This window comes from Scedosporium apiospermum (assembly GCF_000732125.1).
Source record: "Scedosporium apiospermum strain IHEM 14462 chromosome Unknown SEQ_SAPIO_0176, whole genome shotgun sequence".
In the NCBI taxonomy this organism is placed as follows: domain Eukaryota; kingdom Fungi; phylum Ascomycota; class Sordariomycetes; order Microascales; family Microascaceae; genus Scedosporium; species Scedosporium apiospermum.
In genome coordinates, this window is record NW_015971877.1 from 1199972 (window position 1) to 1226529 (window position 26558).

A 26558-nucleotide genomic window follows, 5' to 3' on the forward strand; every position below is an offset into this window, starting at 1 on the left:
TTTGCCTTTTCTCTATAGATACAATTTATAAGAATACAAATTTTCTCTTCCCTTCTTAAACAGTCCTTTCCTACCCACATAACAAAGAAAAGAAAACACCAGATAAGCCGAAACGAAAACGTTCTAACCCTGTTCTTCTTCTTCCTCCTCCCCTGCCAACATCATTCCCCGCTCGCCAACTCATCAAGCGTGTCGTCTTCCTACTGACTCGCGCTCAAATCCATCGGCTTCTCCCACAAATTCCTCAAAGCGACAGCAATCCTATCATCCTCCTCCTCAACAAGCGAGGCGCCGCTCAACCGATCCGCAATCACGCCCGGTTCATCAGCGTCGAAGCTCGCTGTGGTAGAAGTCATGGCGCGAGCAGACTGGGGGCGCAACGGCGTCGTGGGCCGTCTAGTACCGTGAGGGAACGGGTGGAGATCGCGATGATCCCTTGCGTTGGGAACACCGAGGTTGCTACTCGCCGTGCGTGCGTGATGACGGGCATGGGATATGCCGCCGATGGGGTCCGGGGTGGCGGGCGTCGGGGGCGTGGGTAATCCGTTGGCAGCGCCGCGGGAGGGGATCTGCCTCGGACGATCGGAGCCTTGGGTTTGTGCGAGGCGGTTGAAGGAGCGCACGACGGGGTTTTGGTAGCGGCGGACGACGCGATATTCCATTCCGGTGCGGTCGAGGAGACGGCTTACGCGGGGGTCGCGGCTGCTAGCGCCATCGTAACCTCCACCGGGGACGTTGACTAGGGGGTTCGCGCCGGGGATACCCATCCCCATTCCCATTGGGATGATACCCATGCCCATGCCGCCTACCCCAACGGTGGCCGCGTTCATGGGCTGGCCCGGCTCGATGACGGAGGAGGCACGCTGGAGATTGAGTTTCTGTTGAGTGCGGGAGGTTTCGGCAGGGGGAGCGGCGGGTCGACGCCGGCGATTCCGGTCGCGCGTGTCATCGCTGTTTTCGGCGGAGGACACATCGTTTCGACGAGCGTTAGTTAGACCGGCCAAGGATCTAGGGCGGCGAGGAACTTTGTCGTCTAGTGAACGAGTAGCGCCTCCGGCAGAGGGTTCGTGGGTGTAGAAGGAGCCATCACGGTGGAGGTTCGAGCCTGGGCGAGTGATGAAGCGGGAGGTGAGGCCATCTTCGCCGGCGGGGGTGTTCACTACGGTGGTGTTGGTGAGGGGCGTAGGCGGGGCGGTCGATTCCTGGGACATTGTGCCGGGTGGTGAATTCTGCGATTGTGATAGAGGTACGGAGACGGTGGTGGATGACATTTGAGGCGGGACGCCCTGTGAGGGGATTCGTTTCAAGAGACGTGACGTCAGGTATTCCTTGTGCAGCGCAATTTCGCGGTCCGCAGAGGACATGACGGGGCCAGCCTCGGGAGGATTGTTTCCGGTAGAGTCACCGTTTGCGGCTGGTGCAGCGTCGCGATCGTGGGGGGAGCGTATAGGGGGTTTGGGAAGCGGATGCTGATCGCGGGGGGTGTTCGGGTTGGGCGTAGAAGTCGTAGTATCATCAACCCACTCGTCGTCGTCGTCTTCTTCAGGCTCCCCGTCTTCGTCTTCGTTGTCTTTACCGGTTCCCAGCTCGAATTGCACGTTCGATGGATGGGGGTGGACGAGAGCGTGCTTCTTGACGATGCGCGGTTTATGGGAGGTGACGGCGCGCAGGCGATCAAACGACTTGTTCCGCTTCGCAATGTCGTGATGCGAACGATTGCGCTTCAGATTGGTCGCCGAGGAGTCGCGGATGAGCTTTACGTCGGATTGAGAGCGGCGATGAGAAGATGCGGGTTGATTGGCCTGGGCGCGCGCAGTGGTCGTGGTCAGGGGATCGGTCGCGGCGTGTTGCGGCGGGTGAGGTCTCCGTGACGTGGTTGCTACCTTTGTGGAAGCGGTGGCATGGTGCTTGAGGGCTTTGGATGATGGAACTCGAGTGTGTAACCGACCGGTCGGGGCCACGACGGGTGCGACGTGTTTCTGGTGCTTCGGTCGCTGATCGTGCGTCGTATTGGTGGTGGCGGCAGCAGCGGCAGTTGGGGCCACTGAGGCCGAGGGGGAAGTTGTAGAAGGAATGGGAGGGGAGGGGCGGAGATGGGACGCCTCGTCTGTCGCTGATGTTTGCGGCCGTTCCGGATTTCGACGGTCGGCATCTGGGTGTGGAAGGGTTGATTGTGCGGCGGTGACTGTTGTGGTGTTGGGCATAGGTGTGGTTGTTGTCGTGTAACCTGGTGAAGCGCCACCTTGGCCAGGAGTCCCAGGACCTGGTGTCTTCTCTGTATGTGTTTGTGAATCTCGCAGTGGGTGGGCCATCCTTTATTTCCTCAATCAATCAACTTGCTGCTGAATGTTTGCCTGCCCAAACCCCTTATTGTTCTTGTTTGCCGAGTAGCAGTTTGTACTGCCCTGAGCTATTATTTTTTCTGCCCTGAATTTTCAAGCTTTCGGAGGGTCGGTTGGTATTTCAATGGTATCAATTGGTGCTGTATGACCGGGCTTGGCCACACCTTGTGTGTACCTCGTATGAGTACTTCGCATGCACGACAACGAAGAATGCAAGTGATTGTCCCGAGCTTCCACACTTCAAGGCTCGGACTCGACCTCCGGGACCTGTTCCGTCTGCTGCAATGCCAGGCTGTGCGCGATCCGGCTCTCAACTGGGGCGGGAAGCTCAATAGAGTAGGGGCAGGAATTGAAACAAGATGGGAGGAAAATTGAGCGCAGGGTTGGCGAACGTGAACGCGGAGACGAGGTAAGGAGACAAGAGGAGCTTTGGGCCTGGGCTCGCGCTTGAGCTTGGAAAGATCAATTTGAGTGGAAAGTGGGAATGGAAATGGAGATGGAGATGGAGAATAGAAACGAAAGGAACATTTGAGGTCTGAAGTTTAGGAATTCGGTCTAAGTCAGCAAGGTCAAAGTTAAGGAAGGTCCAAGTCTTAAAAGTCTTGGTCACGATAAAAGCATAAGTAAAAATTGTATGACTCTGATTTGACTTTCTAGCTCAATCCGCCCACGAGATTCCAATGCTGCGTATTGAGCATAGAACCCTGGAGACCCAAACCACAGACCGCGGTCCACAAGAGTCCACAAGAGATCGACCTGTCAAGGTTCAAGTAAGGTAATATCAATCTATTTTACGGGGCAGTCCCAATGGATTTCACCGAGATACAGTTGCAATAAAAGTCCAGGGATCAAGGGGGCACATGTGGTGAGTAGTCTCGAGGCCTGCCAGGTAGTATTGGACTTGGATAGACGGGAAGACCGAGTTGCGTCCCATCGTTAATAAGACGGCGGTGAGGGAGAGAGAGGGGGACGAATCCGAAAAGGACGAAGAACGAAGAAGGACGGGAATGAAAGTATGAAGAGAGCCGGGCATTTAAAAGATCGGCAAGTTTTTTTCGCCCATCGAAGAAGCCCACCCAAAAAAAAAAAAAAAAAAAAAAAATAAAATAAAATAAAATAAAATAAAAAAATAAAATAAAATAAAATAAAAAAATAAAATAAAAAATAAAATAAAAAATAAAAATAATAATAAATCGAGCAGAAGGTAAGTCCTAATCAAGGCAAATATCAATTTATCTAATACCACTCCATCAACATCAATGTCAGCCACCATATTGATCAATAAAATCTTCAGTACATCCCCCGTCCTGGCAGCCCTAGAATCCAGATGCCTTCATGCCTTGGGATGAACAATAAAGCGGTTGAGGGAGATGCTGATTATATAACTAACGTTACGACGTTATTGTTCCCAATGAATGCATGAGCAGTTTTGGCCCAAATAAGGAGGACCTCATTATCAGAGGCTTAATATTTCAGCAACACTTCAAATTTGATTCCTCCTGTTGAAACAGCTGCAACTGTCGCATGGGTTCTATTTCTAGATTTGCAATGTTCGATGTTCCTTCGAGAAGCTCCTTAATATTTCCAACCCCTGACGATAAACTCTTTCCATTTCTGTCATTGCCGATAATTTCCCGGCTTCTGTTTGAGAATTCAGGCCAGGAGCTCCATCTCCACATGGATCTCCGCGACACAGTGGCTTCTCACCCAACATCGCTCTGTCGGTTCAAACATTTGTTGGGACCAATACTAGGATTCAAGCAGGGCTAATCTCTTCGTCGACCTTGAAGTGGCTGGAGGCTCGGGTTAACAATCTTTATCGACCGCTTCGGTACTCTACGACATCGATGGTCCCAAGCCAGCGGTGGAGAGACGGGCCTTTTTCATCCATCTCCTTCAACAGTGAAAGCCACTCTTTCCATAACCTCTGCGGCTCTCGAGTGACAGATACCTTGTTTGTTTGTGAAGAAGCTGCACTATCATGCCATTCTTCCCCATAAGGAAGAACCGCCTTCGGAAACCTAGTCGCAGAAGAAAAGGTCACAGAACGAACGTACTCTTGAGGCCTCAGGCGTCGTAAATGTTGCCCAAATCCTCTTCATATTCAGCGTCCTCTTCGTACTGAGCAGTCTTTTCCTGTTCAGCGTTCTTTCCCTTTTCGGCGTTCTCTTGATCGGTGCGCTGTGCGGAGAGAAGACGTAGGATCTTTCGATTCTCCTGCTCTAATTCGCTAAGTCGCGTTTCGACGCCATTGCTCCAATCTTGATAAGCTTTGAGTTGAGCTTTGATGTTGTTTTGCTCGGCGATGAGGTGCGGCATGTTGGGCTCCCCAACTCGAATGCCCGTCTCGACAGCTCGGACTCTTGTGCTGATCTGGACCAGGTTGTCTCCAAACCGTTTCATGGCGTCACGAATGTTGACCGTGGCGGGAGCTTCATCCTCTGGTTCACGATTCTGAGCGTCAATGGCAGGTGTGGGATTCTCACACAGATCCTCACTGTCAAGGTCGGCCAACATATTGACATAGGAGGGAGGAAGGGATTCTTTTTCGTGGCAGAACTTGGCCGCCATCACTTCCTCTCTCTTGGGAAGCTTGTCGGCCCAAGGCAATCCGCGGTTCTTCGCTTCCATGGCTTTGATGCACCGGGTTCGAATTTTTCTCAGGGTCGCGTGGCTCGTGTAATCTAGACTGCCCTTGTCACACATGTAGTCAATGTGCGCTTGGATCTGGTGGAGCTCGAGATCCTGGTCGCAACCCTCGTAAGCTTTGAGTGCAGCGGCGTGGGCCCTTTGCCTGACGGTGATGTCCCAGTGCTCCAGTTTTGTCTTTTCGAATGCTTTCGTTCCTCTGCCAGACCGGCTCCGGCTACGTTGTCGTGAAGGAGTACTGGGGCGAGTCCGGGTGTTGTTTTCTGGCTGGGCTAAAGCATTCCGGTCTTGTTCCTTTTGCGCCTCTGTGTCCGTAACGGTTGCATTGCTGCTATCCGCAGAATGAGCAGAATCAAGGACATTGTCCTCGTTACCCTCAGTGGAATTGCCTTCACGAGAGGCACCATGACTAACAGGCTTGGGAGCAGCCTTTTCGCAAGTAGCCTTTTGGCTAGTTGAGACTTCTCTATTGCCATTGTCTATGGCTGAACCCTCAATCATTCCTTCAGTCTCAGCTCTGTTCTGGCTTGTAGGAGCAGCATGGTGAATAGCAGGCTCCGGGACGGCCTTTTCACTAGGGGGAATCAGATCTTAAGTTATAATGTTAATAACAGAGTTGCTGTCTATCATTCCTGGTGACTCAGTCAGATTCCAGAACTCACCTTGAGAGGATGTCTGCAATAGGCCCCGGTTGGTAGAGGGACTACGGTTTCCATAGGGAATGGAAGCAGTATTCTGGCTGCTGGGGGACTGGTTACTGTGATTTTGATGCTGATGCTGCTGCTGTTGCAGCTGATACTGCTCATTCAGATTATGCCAGAGAGGTTGGAAGTGCGGAAGCTGCTGGGGCTGGTGGGGGTTATAAGAGGGATAAAACGGGGGAGAGTTCTGAAACTGTTGGAGTGGATAAAATTGATTTGGAGGATAGAACGTATAAACTGGTGGGAAGTTCTGCTGCTGGTGCTGGTGCTGAGGGTGCTGGCTCTGGTTCTGTGGATACTGATTCTCTTGCTTAAGGTTCTGTGAGTTCTTCGAAGAAGAAGAAGAACTGTGTGAGACAGGTGCAGAAGGGCGCTGATCCTTGTGGTGGTGACTGTCCTTTGCACCCTTTGAACCACCCTCGGTTGGATTTGGATTCGGCATAGTGGAAAAAGAAAAGAAACTTGGAATAGTTTGAGGTATGGAAGAGAAGGTTGAAAACACAATACCAAAAACGGTATGTTGGGGATGAAGAATATGATATGGTTTTGAAGAGAGTTGAGGAAGTAGAGGAGAAACCTGGTGAGCGAGCCCTAACTTCAGCTTGTGCAAGACACGAGATGGACTCAACATTCCCACGACAAAGGGCTTGATCATCATTTTAGAAGGAGAAGGACGTGTATCTACAAGTTGAGTGAAATATAGCTCTTTCTAGTCTACTCTGATCCATCACCATGTGTGTGTGTGTGTGTTGTTGTTGTTTCCCTTTGTAGTTCTGGCAGGCTCTCCAAGTCTCTGCGTTTATAAAGATTTTGGGAGCTTCTTAGACGAAAATGCACTGAGACTCTACATGATGAAACAAATCCAATATCGTGAGTGCCAGGAGCTGCTAGATATAGACGAAGCTAGACGAGTCAAGGTGTTATTGTTATCTCGAGTAAAATCGTATCGAAGGCACTCTCAAGCAAGCAACCCAGCCTCTCATGTTCGAGCGCTGGCTCTCGGCGGTCAGCGAGTAACTTTGCTTTATGAAAGCCTTTTGATATTGAGACGAGAATTTCTATAGTATTTATTAGCAATGTTGCAGACTGTAAGATGAATAGGACCAAAAGGACGGCGTCTATTCGCCTTTGCTTTCGCTGAGATCGATCCATCGAGCATCTACTCCTTCGCCACAGCAGCTTCGCCGGTGGACTGCATTCTCTACTCTCCGATGAAAATGGATTTTATGCAGATGGCGAGCATTGGAAATATTCGGACATTCATTTACATGTAACCGACGACGGCATTCAAACCTAGAGCTTCAATGACTTCAATGTTGGAGACTTGGACTTGGGTTGTCTTGAGTGGAGTCGGGACTGGGCCAAAAATCACATGACTGAGCCTGTACTGTGTACAAGTACTATGTACCTAATAATTCCTCGGGACGTTGATGAAGCATCAAGATTGAGACTGATTACTTCATCGGTGGACGACATCCGCTCAATCAACCCACCTCTGCCCCATCGACGAAACCACCACGACCAACAACTGACGCACCTTGGAACAATTAGAGCAGCCTTCTTCAAATATACTAACACCAAAGGTCTTCCATTATTCCTCAATATGGCGAGCCAGATTGCCAGTCTCGAGGAGGATAAGAGAGCATACTGCGAGCAGGTAAGTACCATACCTTTGGCAGCTGACTACCCTCTTCCTGGACCAGGCTCCTAACATACCCAACCAATATAGCTCGACATCGTCGAAGCCCAGTTAAGAGATGACCCCGGAAATTCCGAGCTCCAAAGCCTCCAGTCCGAGCTAAAGGACATGATCCAACTTCTCGACGAGTCCCTCTCCGAGTTAAAGCCCAAGCAAGCTCCCAAACCAGCGCAAGCGCCGAAGCAACCCTCGCCTCCCCCGACGCAAGATAGGTGGCAACGTGAAAAGCCATCTGGTTTCAAGAAAGTAACAGGCCCATCCTCCGCCGACGTATCGGCCTCTTCGGCATCCGCTACCCCCGCCGAAGAAGAGCCCGCGATCGCGTATCAAGTCAACGATGAAGTTCTCGCAAAGTGGCTGTCGGGTGATAAGAAGTTCTGGCCCGCTCGCATCACATCCATAACAGGCTCATCATCGGCCCCGATTTACCTAGTCAGGTTCAAGAGCTACAAGGGCACCGAGACCTTGCGGGCCAAGGATATTCGACCCATCTCCCACAAGCGCAAGGCTGACGGTCCTCCAGCTACTTCTACCACTGCCGCCACTACGGCCTCTACCACCACCTCCAGTGGCGCCTCAACCCCCGGCGCCGCTCCCGCTAACCCCCCGAATGCTGCGCAGTCCGGTGCTTTCACATTCACCTCGGCACCTCCTCCACCCCCTCCCGGTTCGAATAATGGCATAGTCTTGTCGGCTGCTGCCAGCCGGTACCCCGAGCAGCCCAAGGGAAATGAAGCTGAGACGAACCCACAAGCCGCCCATGGAAAACCTCCTAGGGCAAAGAAGATCAAGGCTAACAAGGAGCTCGAAGCTGGAAAGAGCAAGTGGCAAGAGTTTAGCGCCAAGTCCAAGGCGGGAAAGTCTTACAAGAAGGAGAGCATGTTTCGCACTCCCCAAGGTATCCATGGAAGAGGTTCGTCTCCATACCTACATACTGAGAGAAACTATTTACTAACGTCCCATCTTCTTTTTTTTTTAGTTGGATTTACTGGATCTGGCCAAGCCATGCGCAAGGACCCTACCCGCAGTCGCCACATCTACCAGACCAACGAAGACCTCGATTGATCAAGTTCTAAAGCTAGTTCTTAGGAATCCGAGTCTTCTTCATTCTTCTTTCCCCAGCCTGCTTTCCTGCTTCGCATACGCGGCTGCTTTCGTTGGCGATCGGTTCGCCCGCTTTGACTTCGCGTCGACGTTACGTTCACTTGAGCACGAGGGCGTTCCAGATGGAGAACGCAGGTTCTTGGCTAGGGAAGGCCATCACACGAGGGGGGGTTTATTCTTCTTCAACTCGGTAACCCTTATCTGAACTTTTGCATACGCGGAGGCTAACCTATTGGGCGTTGGGAGTCCGTTTACGAATGTGGGATAATGCGTCATGGTGACCTTCTGGTGCCCATATCTGTGCACTGAAGGGCGAATGACTAGAAAAGGAGAGCTAAAAGGGTAGCTAGACAAGAGAGCGAACGGCCCTTATTTTGATTTAGTCTATGCAGTGTACAGAAAAAAAATGAAATGAACATGCCCTTTTCATGACGAATCTCATGATATCGACCACTGTTGTTCCTCCATTGGTGGCATCAAGCTAACTCAATCTTATCCGCAACCCTCTTCGCAAAATCCATATATATCCCCGCAACCTTCCCCTCCGGCTCCGACACCACAATCGGCTTCCCCTGCTCGACCGAATCCCCTATGCTCGCATCCAGCGGCACGTCTCCAAGGAACTCGATGTCCTGGTCCTTGCAGATGGTAAGGGCGCGATCGGCGGCGCCGAAGACGTGGTGAGACGAGGAGCAATGCGGACAGGTGTAGAGGGACATGTTTTGAATGAGGCCGAGGATGGGAACCTTGAGGCTGCGGAACATGTTTATTCCTTTGATGGCGTCTTTCACGGCGAGGGTGTGTGGGGTGGTTATTATTATGGAGCCTGTTTTATTCCCTCTTAGTATTTAACCGTTTTCTGGGAAGTAGAGGTGCCGTAGAGAAGAAAAGGGATTCCGAAGATGCGACTCACCATCAAGGATGACCTGCTGGGAGATGGTGAGTTGAGTATCGCCCGTCCCAGGCGGTAGATCTAGAACCAACACATCGATGCCGCCCCAATCTACCTCGTGGAGAAGCTGCTGGATAGCTTTCATGACCATCGGACCGCGCCATACGACGGGGGCATCTTCACCGACGAGGTAACCCATAGACATGGTCTTGACACCGTAGTTCGTCAATGGGATGAGTTGGTTATCTTTTTTTTTTTTTTTTAAACACTCAAGTTAGACTTTCATCTGTTGTACGTGATAAATAAGAGGAAGGGCGTGTTCATACTCTGCGATAGCCTCGGCTCGCCGGAGAGGTTGAATATGGTTGGGATAGAAGGACCAAAGATATCAGTGTCCAATATCCCTGCCCTATACCCCATCCTCGCGAACGCAAGCGACAGGTTTGCTTCATACTTCGTTAGCCCCCCGTACGTAAGAAGAGTGAATAATAGAGGAAAACTAACCTGCCGTTGTGCTCTTGCCAACTCCTCCTTTGGCGGATGATACGGCCACGACCTTGCCCACGCCAGCTATTCTACGCCGCTTGGGCGCACGCGGCCAACTTGGCGGTGTTCCTGACCGCGGAAGACCCTGTGAGGCACTTAGCATTCCTCTTTCTTTTTACCCTCTTGCTTTTCTGTTTTCTCCTTCTTGTCTTTCCGTAGCAGTTACTCCTCCATCCGAGATGAACAAATGTTACATAGAACGGGAAAAATATATCTTCAGGTTCCCGAACTCGCCACCTATACGTTGTAGATTTGATACCAAGGGAATGGCACTTACAAGAGGGTTCTCGTGACCCCATATTGACTTCGAGGTCAGGAAAGCTCGGAACGGTGTTGGTCTCATTGCGTGTGGTCTCTTTCTACTTTCCCTTTCTTTCTTCTCCCTGAGTTATCAATTTGTTGAATTTTAGGTGTCCATTCCCTTGCTGTACCTACTACACCGGGTTTCCAGCTCGGGTTGCGATTACAAGTCGTGGTGGCTAACAGTTGGTGAGCTTCATATCTGGCTGCCGCATCTTAATAATGAGAGCTCCAAAGCTCTCGAAGCTGGCATCGAAGAAATGTTAAATCGCAAGGTAGCTCGATGCTTATATAATCACCATCAAGTTTTGTTGGAGCTTGGGCCGCCTTAACTCCAACACACACTTAAGACATCATCACGTCTTGGAACGATCGAGTCCTCGACGAAGGGGAAACAGAATTTGGGCACTTTTGTATTAAGGCCAATTAAAGTAAACTATCTAGTAAGACAAAGACTTCAACAAGTTCTCCCCGGTCCCTTCAAGTGGCGGTGCTCGTGGCATCCGCGTTCTTGATGACAGGGACCTACCTAATGATCCATTATTCCTTCAATACTGCTACAACTTGGTATCCTGCCAACCAAACTCCTCATGCCCCTCGCCCTTTTTCTCTCCTCCGCCTCATAAATTTAACGTGCCATGACCCCCTTGTAATAGGCCAAACTGAGACTCACAGAGTGAGACAGGTGGCTGTCTTCCGTGAGGGGCAGCGCAAGAACTTTAGGAAGAAGTGGCTTCTGTGTGGAAGAGGTTAGTGTCTGCAATTCCGTGTTTGAACGCGCGGGGCAAAGGTGGATTGTCTGGCCTACCTGCTCCTTATCCGTAGAATCAGAAATGACTCTGGCGACAATGCTACTCATCTCCGCCACCGCCGCGTCGTTGTGCGTACTAGACACGTGGTTGTTCTGGAGCCCCGGAAGGCTACTAATCAACTTCTGGAGAAGCTGGGTTGGGACCTTGCTGCGCTGGAATTGGTGGCGCATCAATACAAGGAAATCCTGATAAACCTCACCACCATGAATCCACTCGGCGACGTGGTCTTCTTTACCCTCAAACTTGGAGAGAATATCTGACAGGCCTTGGTAGTCGCGCTCGATGATGGCCTGCGGAGCGACCTGTTCGATGAGCCGTCGATGGGCTTCGCTGAATAGGCCGGCGCGAATGAGACATTGCACTTCCGCCACTGCGTCACCCTCAACGCTGCGCATGTAGAGAGCCTGCGCCTCCCAGATCCAAGCAGCTGGAATCTTGAAAGTCTGCGTAAGAGTAACAACATTGTCGCCGGTCTCGGGACCCAAAAGACTCGCGTGTCGGCACAAGTGATCACGGATGGCCTTTTCCCTTGTCTTCGGGTCCTCGAGGTGAAGGAGCACAAACGTGGCTTCGAGCCAGCTTCCTTCATTAACTAGCTGGGAAGCGAACGAGAGCGTCATAGCATCGCTCTTCTCATTGGACCCGTCACCGTAGTGGACTTTGTTGGTTGATAATAGGGCTTGTCCAAGCTGCCAGGAGAGCCGGACATCAAGCGGAGATAGTTGGGAATTCTCGGGCTGGAGCACGGCATCTAGTGTCTCCGTCTTATCTGAGTAGAGGCGGAGCAGACCCCAGAGCAAATCTTGGCGGTCCTTCGAATTCGGGTCCTTCCAGAGCGGCTCGATCGCCTGTTCTGCGAACCATGGGAGAGGCGGCATCTCCCGAAGTTGTTCGACGTCCTCCTTGAAAAGCTTCACGGCGACGGAAATATCGTCTTGTGGCGCAATGGCGTACCACAGCCGAAGGCCAAAGGCCTGCTTCCAATCGAGTTGGAACTCTTCCGAAATAACAAATGAGTCGAGACGATCCTCGACCGGGACACCCTTCTTTCCTTCGCACACGCAAACATTGCCTGCAAGCATCTCGTACATTGCCCGAATAGGTTGGGCGAATTCCGAGAGCATGTTGGCATCATACCATTCTTGGAGCTGCTCCTTCATAATCTTCTTTGACGAGACACTGGTCCCGATGAGGGCGACTAGAGTTGCAAGATGGAAATCCTTCCCTTGGATGAGATACTTGCACGCCTCTTGCACGCGGTTGCCAGCGAGGGACGCCACCGCTTTCTCCTCGTTTGACTTCGCGAGCCCAATCGATCGAGAAGAAGCGTCGGCGACCAGGTCTTTCCAGAATCGGCTCAGTTCGACCTTGCGAGAAAGATGCTCGGGTTCGTTGGTACCCTCGGGTAGGTCGTCGAAAAGGATGCTTGCAAGTTCCCACACAAGCTTCTCATGTCGCGTGCTAGGGTCGGTTGTATTCCGCTCCTGGAAGGCGGAAGAGACTTTTGTCGCGCTTAGCGATGCCTTGGGAATGCCGTCGGATATGCCGAATTTAGTCTGGCGCACCTGTGTATGAAGCGCGGAAGCCGAAAGCTGGTTGTCGGGTAGGTTAGCAACAAAGCAGTTTGGATCCGTTCACGTCTGGCTCACGCATACCTCGTTTGCAAACTTTGCCATCACCACTCCAGGCGTCTCCTCTTCGAGGCGCCGCTTCTGCAATACAAGCACGTCTCCTGGCTCTTGACCGAGACGATTTTGTGCAATAGCTGACGGTGAAAGCGCTGGCAAAATAAGAGTTCCATCGGGACCCCATCGAGGCCGGGAAATTTTAGCTGCCTCATCTGAGGGTTGTACAACCTTTGCTTGTCGTTCGTAGGGCCACTATAACAAGGACACAGTTGTTTCAGTATAATGTTTAATCATAAAAAAAAAGAATGCTATCAGCCCGATTGCGGGCAGAACACGAGAACAAGACACAGTCGAAAACAGAAAGGACCAAACGGCCATGTCAAAGAAAAGACACCGCCAGTTGTTCTTCTTCATGTAGTTCAAGGATTGCTCTAGGATACAAAATGGGGGTTACCGACCTGAAGAAACCCTCGCGAAGGTGCCTTTTCACGTTCAACTTGGCGCGGCGCCTTGCTTCTTTCAAACAGCGAATTCATGAGGTCGATGCTTGTAGCAAAGCCTCGGCCATCAGATGCCACCTGCGGAAGCGATCGTTTCTCCATCACCGCAGTGGTGGGTGACTCGGGGGGCAGCTGCATCACGGAATCCCGCAGACTCTTTAGCAGAGCCCGATCCCTCTTTTGTGGACTAACCGTCTTCTGCAACATGTCCATCCAATCATCACCATCCGCTACTTGCACCTTGACAGGTGCCGCCGAATCTTTGATGGCTCGCATCCTTGCCCTAAGAATGCCGCCAGGCGTTTCATTAACTTGCATTGCATCATCATCGTCATCATCACCAGGCGAGTACTGGTCTTGCTCCGCGGCTGGATGACGTCTGAAAGAGGTGCCCGTCATGTCCTCGTTTTCAGACGTGTCATATTCGTCGCCAACCTGAGGCTGTTCTACCGACAGCGTCAGTTGTTGTGGCGCCAAACCCGCGGAGCTATCCCCTAAAAAAGACGGCTCGCTGGCAGAGCCAGTAGTCACATCCTCATTGACACCAAAACGCCCAGGAGTAGGGTTAAATGCACCAGGAACCAAGCGGGGGTTCCTCCTGAAGTCAAAGGTATCGTCGACGTCTGATCCCAATGCAGGCGAGTGTTCCTGGTCGTGGGGGTCGAGGGGGGCGTTTGCACCCGCGTCGACGGCGGCGGACTCGCCATCGGACTCGTCATCATAATCGAGCCCGTAGGTAGTGAAATGCTCCACGGAGAACGTCCAGATTCCAGTGTCCTTGTCGTAGCTCTCAAACGTGGTGTCTTCGATCCGCTTGAGCCGCTCGATGTGCTTTGCAAACTTCTTTGCGTCTGTTGTGAGGCGCTTATCGCGGCCACGAGGCCATGACTGCTCAAGAGAGATTTGCGCAGGTACGTTTAGGCCCTTGCCGACAGGTGGCTTCTTGGCTGCAACGGGGTACACGGTCGCGGAACGGGTTTCTAGAACAATGATGCCCCCAAACAGCTCATCGAGATCGATGTTGCTCAAGTCGACTGGAACTTTAAATGCAATCTGGCCGACGTTGTGACGCCCAACGGTGAAGCCAGCCACCTTCTGGCGTTGCATCCTGTTCATGTTTAGGATGTCTTCTTTGGAAGGACGCATCCAGTAGGCGCCCGGGGCCTGGTCAATACCAGCACTTTTGGCCACCTGGACGTCGGGCTGAGGCTCTTCATGGACGATGGTCAACTCCTTCGCGGAGACCTGTTCCATTTCTGGAATGGGATGGTTCGGGGCGACCTTGGATCCGTTAACAGGGGTGTGGTCGTTGTCAACTTCTCGCAAAATAAGGGTACCGTTGCTCGTCGGCGTCGGGGTTCTGGCCTGCTCGCCATCTTCGGTGTTCTCCGCCGTGCTCGTATCAAAGCTTACGCGCTTTGAGAGCTTGCGAGATCCATTACCAACCTCCAGCAAGGGTCTGTCCTTGGTTGGAGTCGCAAAAAGATCGCTCCTCATGTCTTTGTTAATAATGAGCTTCTTGGCGCTGCCAGTGTTGCCGTAAAATCTCGGGCCGCCGCTAGCAGAGAATGCGCCAGGGGCGAGAATGCTGTCCTCAGCATTAAAGCTTCGTCGAAGACTGCTGGTCGACACGCTCTTGTTAAGGCCCCTGCCAAGGCTAGCCCCGAGCAAACTCCTGCCTAGGCCACCAGGGGTGCTGGATGTGCTTGTAGCGCTTCCAGGGGTGCCATAGGTGCTGTATGAGAACCCGAAACCCCTCTTTTGGGGCGTGACATATCGAGCAGATGCTGGGTTCAGCTTGTACATGGGAAGGACAGAACCCCTCCTCGGCTTCGTCTTGGACGAGAGTGGCGTAGCCAAGGGACCAGGGTTGACCGCCTCGGAGGCGCCCTGGGAGGAGAACAAGGACGGCGTACCATAAGCCGAAATGTCAGTGATGTTAGCCGTGAGGGATTGGGGCGTCGTGCTCGGGCCTTGCGTGCCGCCAAGAATCGAGCCCCCGAAGATGGAAGGCTGAGCTTGCTGCTGCTGTTGTTGCTGTTGGGCGGCAGCAGTTCCAAATACCGAGGTTTGTTGTTGGGGTTGGCCAAAGAGACCGCCAGTGGGTTGCTGGGCGGTGCCGCCAAAGATGGAAGGTTTCGCCTGGGTCTGGCCTAGAGAGGGGAACAACGAAGTCTGACCAGCCTGCTGAGGCTGGGTTGTTGTGCCGAGGCCACCGAACAAGCCCGTGCCCGTTCCAGAGGGTTGTGCAGTGCTAGTGGCGCCGAAAAGGCCTCCTCCCGTGGTGCCGGTCGCCGGTTTGGCTCCGAAGAGGCCGCCACCTGCTGGGGCTGTAGCAGTGGGTTGTCCAAATGCACTGGTCGTAGCGCCGGCGCCTCCGAAGAGCGACGTTCCTTGGGCTGGGGTGGTGGTGGCGGCACCGAACAAGCCACCAGGCTTCTGTTGGGCTTGCGCGCCAAATCCGCCTGATCCAAAAGCACCCCCTGTGCTTGGTTGAGCCGCGCCCCCGCCGAAAAGGCCGCCTGTGGTTCCCGTGGGCTGGGCGGCCGTACCAAAAAGTCCGCCGGTTTGGGTGGCGCCCGTACCAGCGCCAGCGCCAAAGCCGGTGCCGGTAGTGGCGGCACCACCGAATCCAGTGCCGGTTGTACCTGCAGTACTTCCAAAACTGAACCCTTTGTTTTGAGTGGCACCGCCGCCGAACAGACCAGAACCAGTAGTGGTAGCACCAGAGCCGAAGCCGCCGGTTGTTGTTCCCCCGGTTCCGAAGGTACTACCGCCGGTAGTGGCACCAAAGAGACCGCCCGTTTGTGCTGGTTGGGAAGTAGCTGCTGCACCGAAAAGACCACCGCCAGTAGCTGCCGGCTTAGATTGGCCAAAGAGACCGCCGCCGGATCCGAACCCTGAAGTCCCGGTGGTGCTCTGGGCGCCAAATCCGGTAGACTGGGTGGTACCTCCCGAGCCGAAAAGACCGCCTCCACCGGTCGTCGAGCCAAAACCAGATGGCTGCTGGGTGGCACCGAATGTGGTGGTCCCAGAACCAAAACCAGAGCTGACCCCAAATGCACCCGCTCCAGTTGCATTGCCATGACGGCGACCTTGCGCGTAGTCGGCTAAGCGCAACTCCTCGGCAGACCATTTCTTGTAAGGATCTTGAAATAAAATGTTTTGGAAGGAATTCTGGGTGGACGAAGACGAGGTCCCATCCCGTTCCACATACGGCTGGAAGGGTGTGCCTGCAGTTCCAGGAGGATCACCGACGTTCGAGCCGATTCCTGGGTTGTTGGCAGCGCCGAAGCCACCCGTCGTGGTGCCACCGCCAAAGAGAGATCCTCCTGTGGTGGTCGTGCCTGCTCCAAAAGCAGGTTTAGAGGCGCCAAAGAGGCTCCCACCTCCGGAGCCGAAGGTAGATGTGGCGGTGGTAGTCGGTGTACTGCTGGAGCCGAAGCCACCAAACGTGCTGGTTCCAGTATTTGTATTCGAGGCGCCAAAGAGGCCGCCGCCTGGGGTTGTTGTCGAGGACCCGAACGCAGGCTTGCTACCAAAGGCACTGGTGGTATTCGAGCCGAAGGTTCCTAGATAGAAAAGATTTGTTAGCTGGCAACTCTCAAGTCGTATACAACTGGGCATGCAGAATGAGCATGGACCGCCAGGAAAACGAAGAAATGAATAGTGGTCGAAAGGCTTCATGGGAATGAAGGGGACAAATTGCGAACCTCCAGATCCGAAGCCGCTTCCCGAGGTGCCAAAAAGGCCACCGCCGCTGGCATTCGTGTTTGTATTGGAGCCGAAGGCACCAGTGGTGCTGCTCGAGCCGAACGCTGGATGCCGAGTGAGCAAAAGGTAAAGGGGGATGACAAAAGACAAATGTAAAGGGAAATATAAAAAAGATTACGACTTACCTGGTGTGGAACCGGTGTTGGAACCGAAGCCGCCAAATGTAGATGATTGGGTATTCGACTGGCCGAAGCCGCCGCTGCCAAAGCCGCTACCAAAGGACATGACGGGCAGCAGTCGGCAGGTTGGGGGATGAAGGTAAGAGAGATAAGAAAACGAGGGCGCGCTGACGATTTAGTTCAGAGGCCCTCTGCGCGAGTTGAGGCGCGAGTCGATGGGGTCGTGTCAACGCGATTAAAAACACATCGAGGGGCGAAGGAGATGTGGTCGCGCTTTCGAAGTGTTCGCAAGCCGAGGTGTGTTCTGAACTTCGGGTTGGCAAAGGGTAAGTGGCTTAAGAGGAAGGAAATATCGATTCGAGGGAGCTCGAAGCGCGGCTGTTGTGTGTCAGGGTTGTCGGAAAGAAATCACTCGCTAAGGACGTGTCGGGCGAATAGTGGCGTACCTATATCTCTGCGGTAACGTCAAGTTGGGTTATGGATAAGGCGCAAGTAAATAACGCCAATGGATTTGACGCTTCAATGGATCAAATGTGATGACGGGAAGTAGGGACCGTAAGAAGGAATGGAAACGGGCGATGGTGGGAAGGAGGATGGTAGGAAATGGTTGAAAAGATGAACAGAAGAAAACAAAAGAAGGTCAGGTAGCTCCACCAAGGTCTTATGATCTACTAGATATACTTCTCGCGGAATCGGGATTCTGTGGGAAGCTCGTAGTCGCAGATATGGCGATGCCTTGGCTGGAGGGTAGGTTGGCAGAGGCAAAAAAAAGGTTTTGTGCTATAATGATGCTCCTGTCCTTATTTTTTTCGAGGTCGTAAGGTGGTTGGAAGGAGAGCACTGGAGCGAGACAATATTTTCTGCCTTATTTCTTTGGGTACAATTGGAGCTACAGGCAGGGGTACCGGCTCCTGATTGGTCAATAGCTCGTCTTCGACCAATGAGATAATGCGAATCTACTTACAAATCAGGTCGCTGTTGCCTGCGAGAGCTGCCTACGGGTACCTAGACTTTATGTACTTCGCCTGACAATTACATTCAAATTTGTCCTCTTTCGAATGGGAATTTGGGGCTTGGGTGTTCAGATGATGACATAAGCCACAGCTGCGGCAAGCACCTCACAAACCTCTCTGCAGAAGTTGCATTTGTGTCGCGTCGACGACGCGATGGGCGCCGCTAATAAATCGCAGAGTCGCGCTGACGAGGCAGAATCATCCAAACTGAGCGCGAAGATACCAAGGTACATCGGCGGACTGTTTCCATTTCGAGGCGATTGACTAACATCCACCCGGCGGCTGGTATCTTATTGTTGGCGCATCTTGAGGGAGTAACGACAACCCCTCCTTTAGGCGCAAACCTGGAAGGTTTCCGAAGATACCTCGTTACAACATATAAGCTCCGATCCTCGAGACCCTCCCCCGATTTCTGTATGGATCTTGAATTGGAATCCTACCATCTCCCCGAACCTTCTGCCGGACTCTTCTATCTATAGTGATGAACAATCCATCGCTTCCATTGCATCCACCCCATACACCAACCCCTCGATTCACAGGCATGTCTCACCCCAGGGACAGCCGGGTATCGTTCCAGCCTGGGCGTTCCCACGAGATGAACCCCCAGGAAGCGCTGGAGCATCAAAAAATCTCCGAGGAGCAACGTGGAGAAATTTCCCAAGCTGTGTGTGCCGTAACTACCCTCCCTCTCCAAGCTCAGAGGCGCCGTGGATTGAGGAACCGCAGAGCGCTAATCGAATGGCGTACCTATAGTTTGCTCTTTTCGATCAGGATCACGACGGCTACCTCGATTATCATGAGCTTAAATTCGGACTAAAAACCTTAGGCTTTGACTTGCCAAAGCCCCGAGTCTACGATCTTTTAACAAAAAACGGAGTGGCTCCCCCATGGCACCCTCCAGGCGAACCCTGCCCAGGACCGAGTCTTCGTATAACAGCACAAGCGTTTGAGTCGATCGCGTCAACACTTGTCGCAAATCGAGATCCGCGGGAAGAGTTGAGCCGCGCTTTCGATATGTTTGATCAGGACGGCGACGGCATCATTACCCTCGAAGACTTACGGATTGTGAATTCAACTATTAAGCAGGGGACAACGGCAACCGATAAGGACATGGCGAATATGATTGCGCAGGCTGATCTTACGGGGAAGGGCGGTGTAGATCGGGAAGAGTTTATCGATATGATGATAGCGGCGAAACGGCGGCGCGGCTACTGAGGATTGCTTCGGAGGGATGATGATGATTTATGTTCATATCTCTTAGTTCAAGAATGGCTATGGGTTCTGGCGGCGTAACCGTGCCAGAGATGCACTCCCTAGCTCGAAATGCGCATCTTGACTTGTAGCATAGCATATGTAGGCACCCTAACCCCGACAGCCAGGATAGACACCAATGCATAATACCCGGTTTCGCGCTAGCATAAAACATGCTGCTATCCTCCTACTTCCAGGTGCTTGGCCGATCGAGTCCTCAATATCGAACTCTTCTGATACTGTCAAGGAATTCACAGCTCATGCTGGCGCCGTTCTCCCAAAGCCTGGCGCAACAGAGCAAGCTACCTTGTGCACAGTAGGCCAACAAACTAACACTGTCAGGTACTCGCTTTGTAATAGTGGACAGAATCAAGAAATGATGAGGGAAGAGCAATGAACTCCCACTGTACAAAACCAGAACACCTAAAACAGTGTCACATTATAGTGCATATTGGCTTTCATACTGTTTATGTGGACCTTGGCTTTCACATTTTATACATCGATTCTCATGAAGATGCAGGATGTGTGGACTACCTGTGTACTTGCAGCCAATATCAACACCACCCAAGATACTGAGTACCCATTTGATAGCACAGACACATCCTTTCAAACCCCTCCATATTTCTTGGATGCCATTTAAGCATCATCCTCTCTTTCTCTAGATCCCTAGTATAATATAGTTCCTTCTTTATGCTCATGTTGCCTCACCCGGACATGCTTTCTGCTCCCCACACATCACTGCTCTCGTCCATATGACTCTCAGTTTTTGTTCCGGGATACTCCTCTCAAGCAATATCTCTCAACCTGCAGTCACGTAGCAGCCTCTATAACCATCTCCTCTGATCCCTTTACCCCCTCTCAGGCTCCAGGGTCAAGATGGATGGAGACTGGGATGAGGTAAGGTAGTCGGTCTTGTTTCCTTGCTGGAATCCTGTCCATTCGGGTCGAGTCCTTTGAGAAGCTCCCAATTGATGCTGTCTATGCTGCACTGTTTTATTGCTGAAACTAACCCTCTCCAAGGTGGCTCGAATATCCCTCCCGCCCGCCGGGTTAGGGCCTCATAGCGCCCAGGCTGCCGTCACCGCAATGATCTTTGACTTAAATCAGAATCTCCTGTGGACTGGGAATGGCTGCGTAAGTGGTATCTCCCTGAAGCCAGCGGTGGAGCTGTCCCCTTCTTATACCAAATCCAGGGTCGGGTAACTTCTTTCTACGGTAATGAACTACGGCGCTACACTTCTCTCAAGGCCCACAAGACTGGTGCGGTTCACCAACTTCTGGTCAATGAGAAGGGCGTGATCGCGCTTGGTTCCAACTATATCCATATGGCCAACCGCACTGGTCCTCCTATTTGGCATTTAGAGTACGGAGCTCTTCCTGTTTTGACCGTTTCACCCTTTTCCCAATAGAAGACGTCCTAATGAAGCTGAACAGGTCCCAAGAGTTTCATGACTTGCGATGCATGAGCTTCACCTCTAAAGGCGCCTCGGAGATATTGGTAGCAGGTTGGCAAGACACGATGTTCATTGTTGATCTTGCTAGAGGCGAGATCACCAAACGGGTAGGGCCAAGCTGCTGTCCTCCAACGATGAGTGTCCGTTATCTATACTGACGCCCGTTTCTTTGCATGATCTAGATTCCAACCGAGAGTCATTATTCCATCATGAAGCGTAGTAGGTATATCTGCGCTGCGACAAAATCAGGCTCTGTGAATCTCCTTGACCCCACGTCGATGGCAGTTGTTAAGACCTGGCTCGCACACTCGGCTATGATCAACAATATGGATGCGCAGCATGATTTTATAGTCACCTGCGGCTATTCACTTAGAGGGGGCCAAAACTACATGCTCGATCCATTTCTGAATGTCTTCGATATCAAGAAGATGTCATCTACCCCCCCGATCCCCTTTCCAGCTGGCGCCGCCTTCGTCCGGATGCATCCTCGAATGTCAACGACGAGTATCGTAATTTCCCAGCAGGGTCAGATGCACGTTTTAGACCTTGTGAATCCAAATACCAGCAATGTCCGTCAAGCGAATGTCCTTAGCTTCCTCAGCATGTTCGACATTGCGCCATCTGGAGAAGCCATCGCTCTAGCCGACTTAGAAGGCAATATACAACTTTGGGGCTCACCCTCCAAAGTCCGTTTCGTCGACTACCCTGTACCGACCGTCTTTGCAGATCCGGTCGAGGTCCCTCAGATCGACTGGAACGTCAATACGTGGGTTCTTGACTAGGCCTAGAGCTATCCCCAAGCCATTCTCAGCCGTGCGTACTGATGTATTCGCCCTTTAGACCCCTGAACTCTATCGGAATGCCTTATTACCGCGAGGCTCTCCTTTCAGCATGGCCTACAACTATATCGGATGTCGGAGCACCTCCAGTAAAGTTCGATCCCCAGTTCCTTGATACCCTCTCTCATGCAGATTTTGGGCTATATGGCCGTAATACAAGGGGTCTGCGCCGAAACCAGGTCGAGAAAACGAGAAAAGCAGAAAAGACCCCGGCGTCTGGAATACAGGCGCCCAAGTTCTTGAGCGAGAAAGCTCGAGAATCTGCCAAAGCCATATCCGGCACGGAATCTGAGAAGCGTGCGGAAGATATTACAACCACTTTCGCCAATGCACCGGACTCCGACGTGCCAGCGTGGTACCGTAACGTAGAGATCAAATACAGCAAGTTCGGGGTGGATGACTTTGATTTTGGGTAGGATGTATATCCCGCTACTCACACATAAGGTCACTGACAATGGGCGTTCAGATTCTACAACAAGACCCCTTACTCCGGTCTGGAGATCCATATCGCCAATTCCTACGCAAACCCGCTGCTGCAGCTTCTACACTTCACCCCCGTGGTTCGGAATTTAGCGCTTCACCATGCCTCGACTTCTTGCATTGACGAGAACTGTCTCCTCTGCGAGATAGGCTTTCTCTTTGACATGCTCCAGAAAGCTGAAGGCTCGATCTGCCAAGCGACTAATATGCTGAAGACATTAAGTAACCAACCTCAAGGTGGGGCAGCCCAATAGATATATCCACGGTTCTCGAGATAATTCCCGCTAATGCTGTCTGTCTCTCTTTTTCCTCTTGCTCTCGCTAGCCGGTCCATTAGGTCTCCTGGAAGAAGACCCCCACGGTTCTTCATATGCTACCATGCTTCAAGGCCTGACAAGATTCTTGTTAGACAAGATGGTTCAGGATTTCCGCTCAGTTCCCCCAAAGAGCGTATCCGCAACCCTAGAGCAGGTCAGTCTCGGTGGTTAGCAGGTACTCCTCCCATGTCTGGTTTCTCACTCTTCGCCCACCCTTAGGTCCTTGCAACAGAGGCCACGAGTCACATCAAATGTACTAAGTGCGGAAACGAATATACTCGGCCCGGCTCTACGTTTGTGAATGATTTGATGTATCCCCCTATGGTAAGCCAGAAGTAGCTCTCTCTCAATAGCACGCCCCAGAGCCATCTCACAACTAATTGACAATAGCCCAAAATTTTGACTCGCAACCAAAAGCCCACTAAACACACATTCTCCCAAGTCCTTAAGACGAGCATCGGGAGGGAAACGACGTCAAAGGGCTGGTGTAATCGCTGTCAGAGATATCAAAACCTATCGACCCGGAAGACGATCCGCCAAGCCCCCTCGGTCCTTGTTCTAAACACGTGCATAAGAGACGCAAGGGACAGCGAACATAGCCAGCTATGGTGCACGCCAGGTTGGGTCCCAGACGAGATTGGCGTTATTGTCGATCAGGGCGAGTTTTTCTGTTACGAAGGCGAAGATCTCAAATTGCACCTCCAACGCGGTTTCCATGACATTCAAGTCTATTCTCTAATCGGTATAGCTGCCAATATCGCGGACGCCCAGGGCCAAAACCCACATCTAGTAGCTGTTGTTGACGGTATGTACATGTATCTCCACGGGGGATATCATTGAATTGCGCTTCTCTGACAAAGAAATTGCAGTGGCTCATTCCCAAGAAACTGCGCCTAGCGAAAGCCAATGGCATCTATTCAACGATTTCTTAGTTCAACCTATTTCCAAAGAGGAGGCGCTTCGGTTTGCGCCATGGAAAATGCCATGTGTCTTGGCGTTCCAGCGTAAGGAGGAAAACAATAAGATGGACAATTCCTGGAAAGATAATCTGGACACCAGTCTGCTTTATCGCGGACCAGGGTAAGTGACGCCTCATCACCGTGACTCACTCTATGGCCAGCTAGCTAAGAATCATGTAGTCCTAATGTTCGTGGAAGCGATCTCTCTCGTCCTCTTGACCCAGAGTCGGAGCATCCTGCAGCGAACACCATCATCGCACTTGATACCGAATTCGTTGCGGTTCGGCAACCTGAGATTGAGGTAAACTCGGATGGAGAACGGGAGACTATCCGGCCTATAGTTTATGCACTCGCACGTGTATCGGTGGTCCGCGGACAGGGTGAAGATGAGGGGCTTCCCTTCATTGATGATTACATTTCGGTAAAGGAGCCTATTGTAGACTACCTGACATCCTACTCGGGTATCACACGCGCCGACTTAGATCCTCGGCTGTCCAAGCGTAACCTTGTCTCCCTCAAGGTGGCATACAAGAAGCTCTGGATCCTTCTCAATCTCGGATGCCAGTTCCTCGGCCACGGCCTCAAACAGGACTTCCGTGTCATCAACATTCACATCCCCAGGGTCCAAGTCATCGACACAATCGAGATGTTTTACCTCAAGTCACGCTTACGCAAGTTGTCGCTCGCCTTCCTCGCTTGGTGTCTACTTAAGGAGGACATCCAGCTGGAGACGCACGATTCCATCGAGGATGCCCGGACGGCCCTTAAATTATACCGCAAATTCCTCGAGTTCCAGGATGCCGGTATTCTCGAGACCATGCTGCAGGATATCTACCGCACTGGTCGTGAGGTCAACTTTAAGCCGCCGCGCCGGGATGGTCAGGACCTCCAACGAATGGAAACCCCGCCCCTCCCCGCAGAAGGTAACGGCGCGGCGCCATCCACTCCAGTTAGGGGCGGACTTGCTGCGGGCAATGCGGCGGCGGGCTCCAGTACAGGACACGGTGGTGTAGTAGGATTCGGAGCAAGGTCGGGTTGGACACCCGGCAAGGGGTCACCATTCCGAGGATAGACTGGTTGCGTAATGGGGTAATCAGTCTTACAACGTCGAAAATGTGAATGTGGGCAAGGATTGTTTGGAAGTAAAATAGCGAATAAAGCAAGTTTCTATCAAGATGAGTCTCTTCTTCTTCCCCTTTGTCCCCCTTTTGCAGGATCCCTGCCAGCCATGGCCTCCCCCGGAACATCTACATTTGAACATAGTTGTGTCACCTTTCTTTGAAGGATCATGCCGCGAACGGTCACCTTTCGGAGTCAAATCCAAGGGCGATGGCATTCCCAAAGAACTTTCTTTATAACTAGGCTCTTGCCATGGGTTCAATTTTTGCATTTGCGGTTCCGCTTCTAGCCTCTCCTCAATGAACAATGGAATTAGAGCCGCCGAATAGTTAAAGAACAAACACTATCGCCCCCTCAAACTGATGGATGGACACACATTACCAAGACGAAAACGCGTATTAAAGAGCGAGAAATTTCCCGAATCCATCCTGACGCAACACAATGCTCCTATGCCCCGTTTCATCCGGCACACGAACTTCGAATTCAGACTAACTCTCCCAGAACAACAACACTTTGGGGCAGAAGAACAGCTCGGGGAGAGGGATTTGACTCGAAATACAGGAACCTCGCAACCACCCCCAAACACACATCTCGACGCATTTACTTTTCGAGGGCATCTGTCAGGCTCGCTGACCTGGGCTCAACATGATCATGACGTACGAAAATAGACCAAGAAAGGTGATCGGCCACGAAGGCCCACGGTCAGCTCTTGATGGCTTGGTCAAGATGGTGCAGGCTGCCAGAGAAGGAGAAGGACAAGGGCAAGGGCAAGGGCAAGGGCAAGGGCAAGGACAGGGACAAGGGCAAGGCACAGGTGGAGGCGACAGTTGGCGCGGAGGAAATAGAGGTGGCAGAGGCGGCAGTTGGCGCGGAGGACCCAGAGGTTATAAAAGTAGTAATTGGCGTGGTAGGGGTGGTGATCGGAGTTCGGAAAACTCTCTAGGCGTTCAGATCGCCTCACAGCATTTATACTCCGGTGCTAACTGTAACTTGACCCCTTGGCCCTCACTGCTTGTCCTTGGATTTGATTCTTGGCTAACCTGTGTACATCTCCTCAGTCGACGCGGCAGTGTACTCACCTAGCGGCCACCGTGCTGTTACAACAGGGGCCATGGTGCAGCATCAAGGCACCAACGAAGAGGGGGGTTCAAACAACGAAAGGCTCGACAAGACTCACCCGGGCCTTCGAATACTCCGAGAAGGTGCTTACTCCAAATGGCTGGGTATTAAAAGATCGGAGGGTGAGCACAGCGCGAGAGCGAGGCTAATCCGAGCGCACCTCGTTGACCTGGAGTCGTACCTTACATTCGGGATGGTAACGGGAAGTCCGGACTTCGAGAATGTATATCAGAGATGTGATTATTCACACCACCGCCCGGGGACTATTATCGAGTATCCTTGCCATGGCGCGACCTTGAAACCAATTGAGTTGGGGAATGTGAACAAATCTATCAGCAACTACGGACCGGTCTTTACCAAGCTTCGGGCCGTGATTGTAGTGGCTAGGTACCAGAAGCACGCGACGGTTGTGCCCGTCTACACACACAATGGCAAAGGAATCACATTCTTGAGCAAGGAAGAAAAGAAGGAACATGTGCTGCTTCTCGACGAGGGGGAGCAGAAAAATGTCAAAGCCGAAGCCAAGGCCAGAGCCAAGGACAAAGACAAAGCCAAAGCCGCGAACGAAGGCGGATCGGAGACGATCTTTGCGACCAAAGACAAGGGATTCACGGGAAATCGGTGGTTCAATACCACCACCTATGTCAAGTTCACTGAGCTATCGTCTCACCATTATAAAATGGGTTGCAGATTGTTGGGGAAGCTGGACAGAAAGTCACTTGACAAGCTACACAATATTATCCTCAGACGTTTCAACAAAAACTCGGTGGAATTTGCGCCATAAGAGTCGAGCGGAGGCACGAGCAGTGTTGGGGACCGTCGATGATGGTGAAGGGCTACCTTGCTCCCTACATCCTCTGCGAGGGAGAGCGCGTGTTGGGGTGGACAAAGGGTCTATTTGCGTCGGACCCCGGCTGTTTGGTATTTCGTGTTGGGATTGA

General features: G+C 52.1%; 5 protein-coding genes and 1 pseudogene across 5 annotated transcripts; 3 read left to right on the top strand and 3 right to left on the bottom strand.

The window, feature by feature from the left end:
• Positions 1 to 200: 200 nt before the first annotated feature.
• Positions 201 to 2204, bottom strand: SAPIO_CDS10876 (annotated as a pseudogene; the record flags this gene model as incomplete).
• Positions 2205 to 4409: 2205 nt separating this feature from the next.
• On the bottom strand, positions 4410 to 6134 carry SAPIO_CDS10877 (uncharacterized protein; the record flags this gene model as incomplete). The annotated part of the gene is made up of 2 exons (XM_016784413.1): positions 4410 to 5581; positions 5654 to 6134. 2 exons carry the CDS (start codon positions 6132 to 6134, stop codon positions 4410 to 4412), a joined length of 1653 nt encoding a protein of 550 aa, XP_016638631.1.
• A 1161-nt stretch (positions 6135 to 7295) lies between these two features.
• Positions 7296 to 8456, top strand: SAPIO_CDS10878 (Uncharacterized protein; the record flags this gene model as incomplete). Its single annotated transcript, XM_016784414.1, has 3 exons — positions 7296 to 7349; positions 7422 to 8304; positions 8371 to 8456. The coding sequence occupies 3 exons, from the start codon at positions 7296 to 7298 to the stop codon at positions 8454 to 8456; spliced, it is 1023 nt and encodes a 340-aa protein (XP_016638632.1).
• Positions 8457 to 8971: 515 nt separating this feature from the next.
• On the bottom strand, positions 8972 to 17172 carry SAPIO_CDS10879 (uncharacterized protein; the record flags this gene model as incomplete). Its single annotated transcript, XM_016784415.1, has 9 exons — positions 8972 to 9321; positions 9409 to 9633; positions 9892 to 10018; positions 10907 to 10969; positions 11042 to 12637; positions 12701 to 12925; positions 13132 to 16745; positions 16887 to 16991; positions 17073 to 17172. The coding sequence occupies 9 exons, from the start codon at positions 17170 to 17172 to the stop codon at positions 8972 to 8974; spliced, it is 6405 nt and encodes a 2134-aa protein (XP_016638633.1).
• A 3244-nt stretch (positions 17173 to 20416) lies between these two features.
• SAPIO_CDS10880 (uncharacterized protein) lies at positions 20417 to 24451 on the top strand (the record flags this gene model as incomplete). Its single annotated transcript, XM_016784417.1, has 11 exons — positions 20417 to 20464; positions 20524 to 20693; positions 20765 to 20891; positions 20967 to 21550; positions 21625 to 22035; positions 22090 to 22325; positions 22513 to 22574; positions 22640 to 22744; positions 22811 to 23225; positions 23353 to 23500; positions 23560 to 24451. 11 exons carry the CDS (start codon positions 20417 to 20419, stop codon positions 24449 to 24451), a joined length of 3198 nt encoding a protein of 1065 aa, XP_016638634.1.
• Positions 24452 to 25143: 692 nt separating this feature from the next.
• Positions 25144 to 26401, top strand: SAPIO_CDS10881 (uncharacterized protein; the record flags this gene model as incomplete). The annotated part of the gene is made up of 4 exons (XM_016784418.1): positions 25144 to 25154; positions 25234 to 25381; positions 25450 to 25483; positions 25557 to 26401. The coding sequence occupies 4 exons, from the start codon at positions 25144 to 25146 to the stop codon at positions 26399 to 26401; spliced, it is 1038 nt and encodes a 345-aa protein (XP_016638635.1).
• Positions 26402 to 26558: the final 157 nt, after the last annotated feature.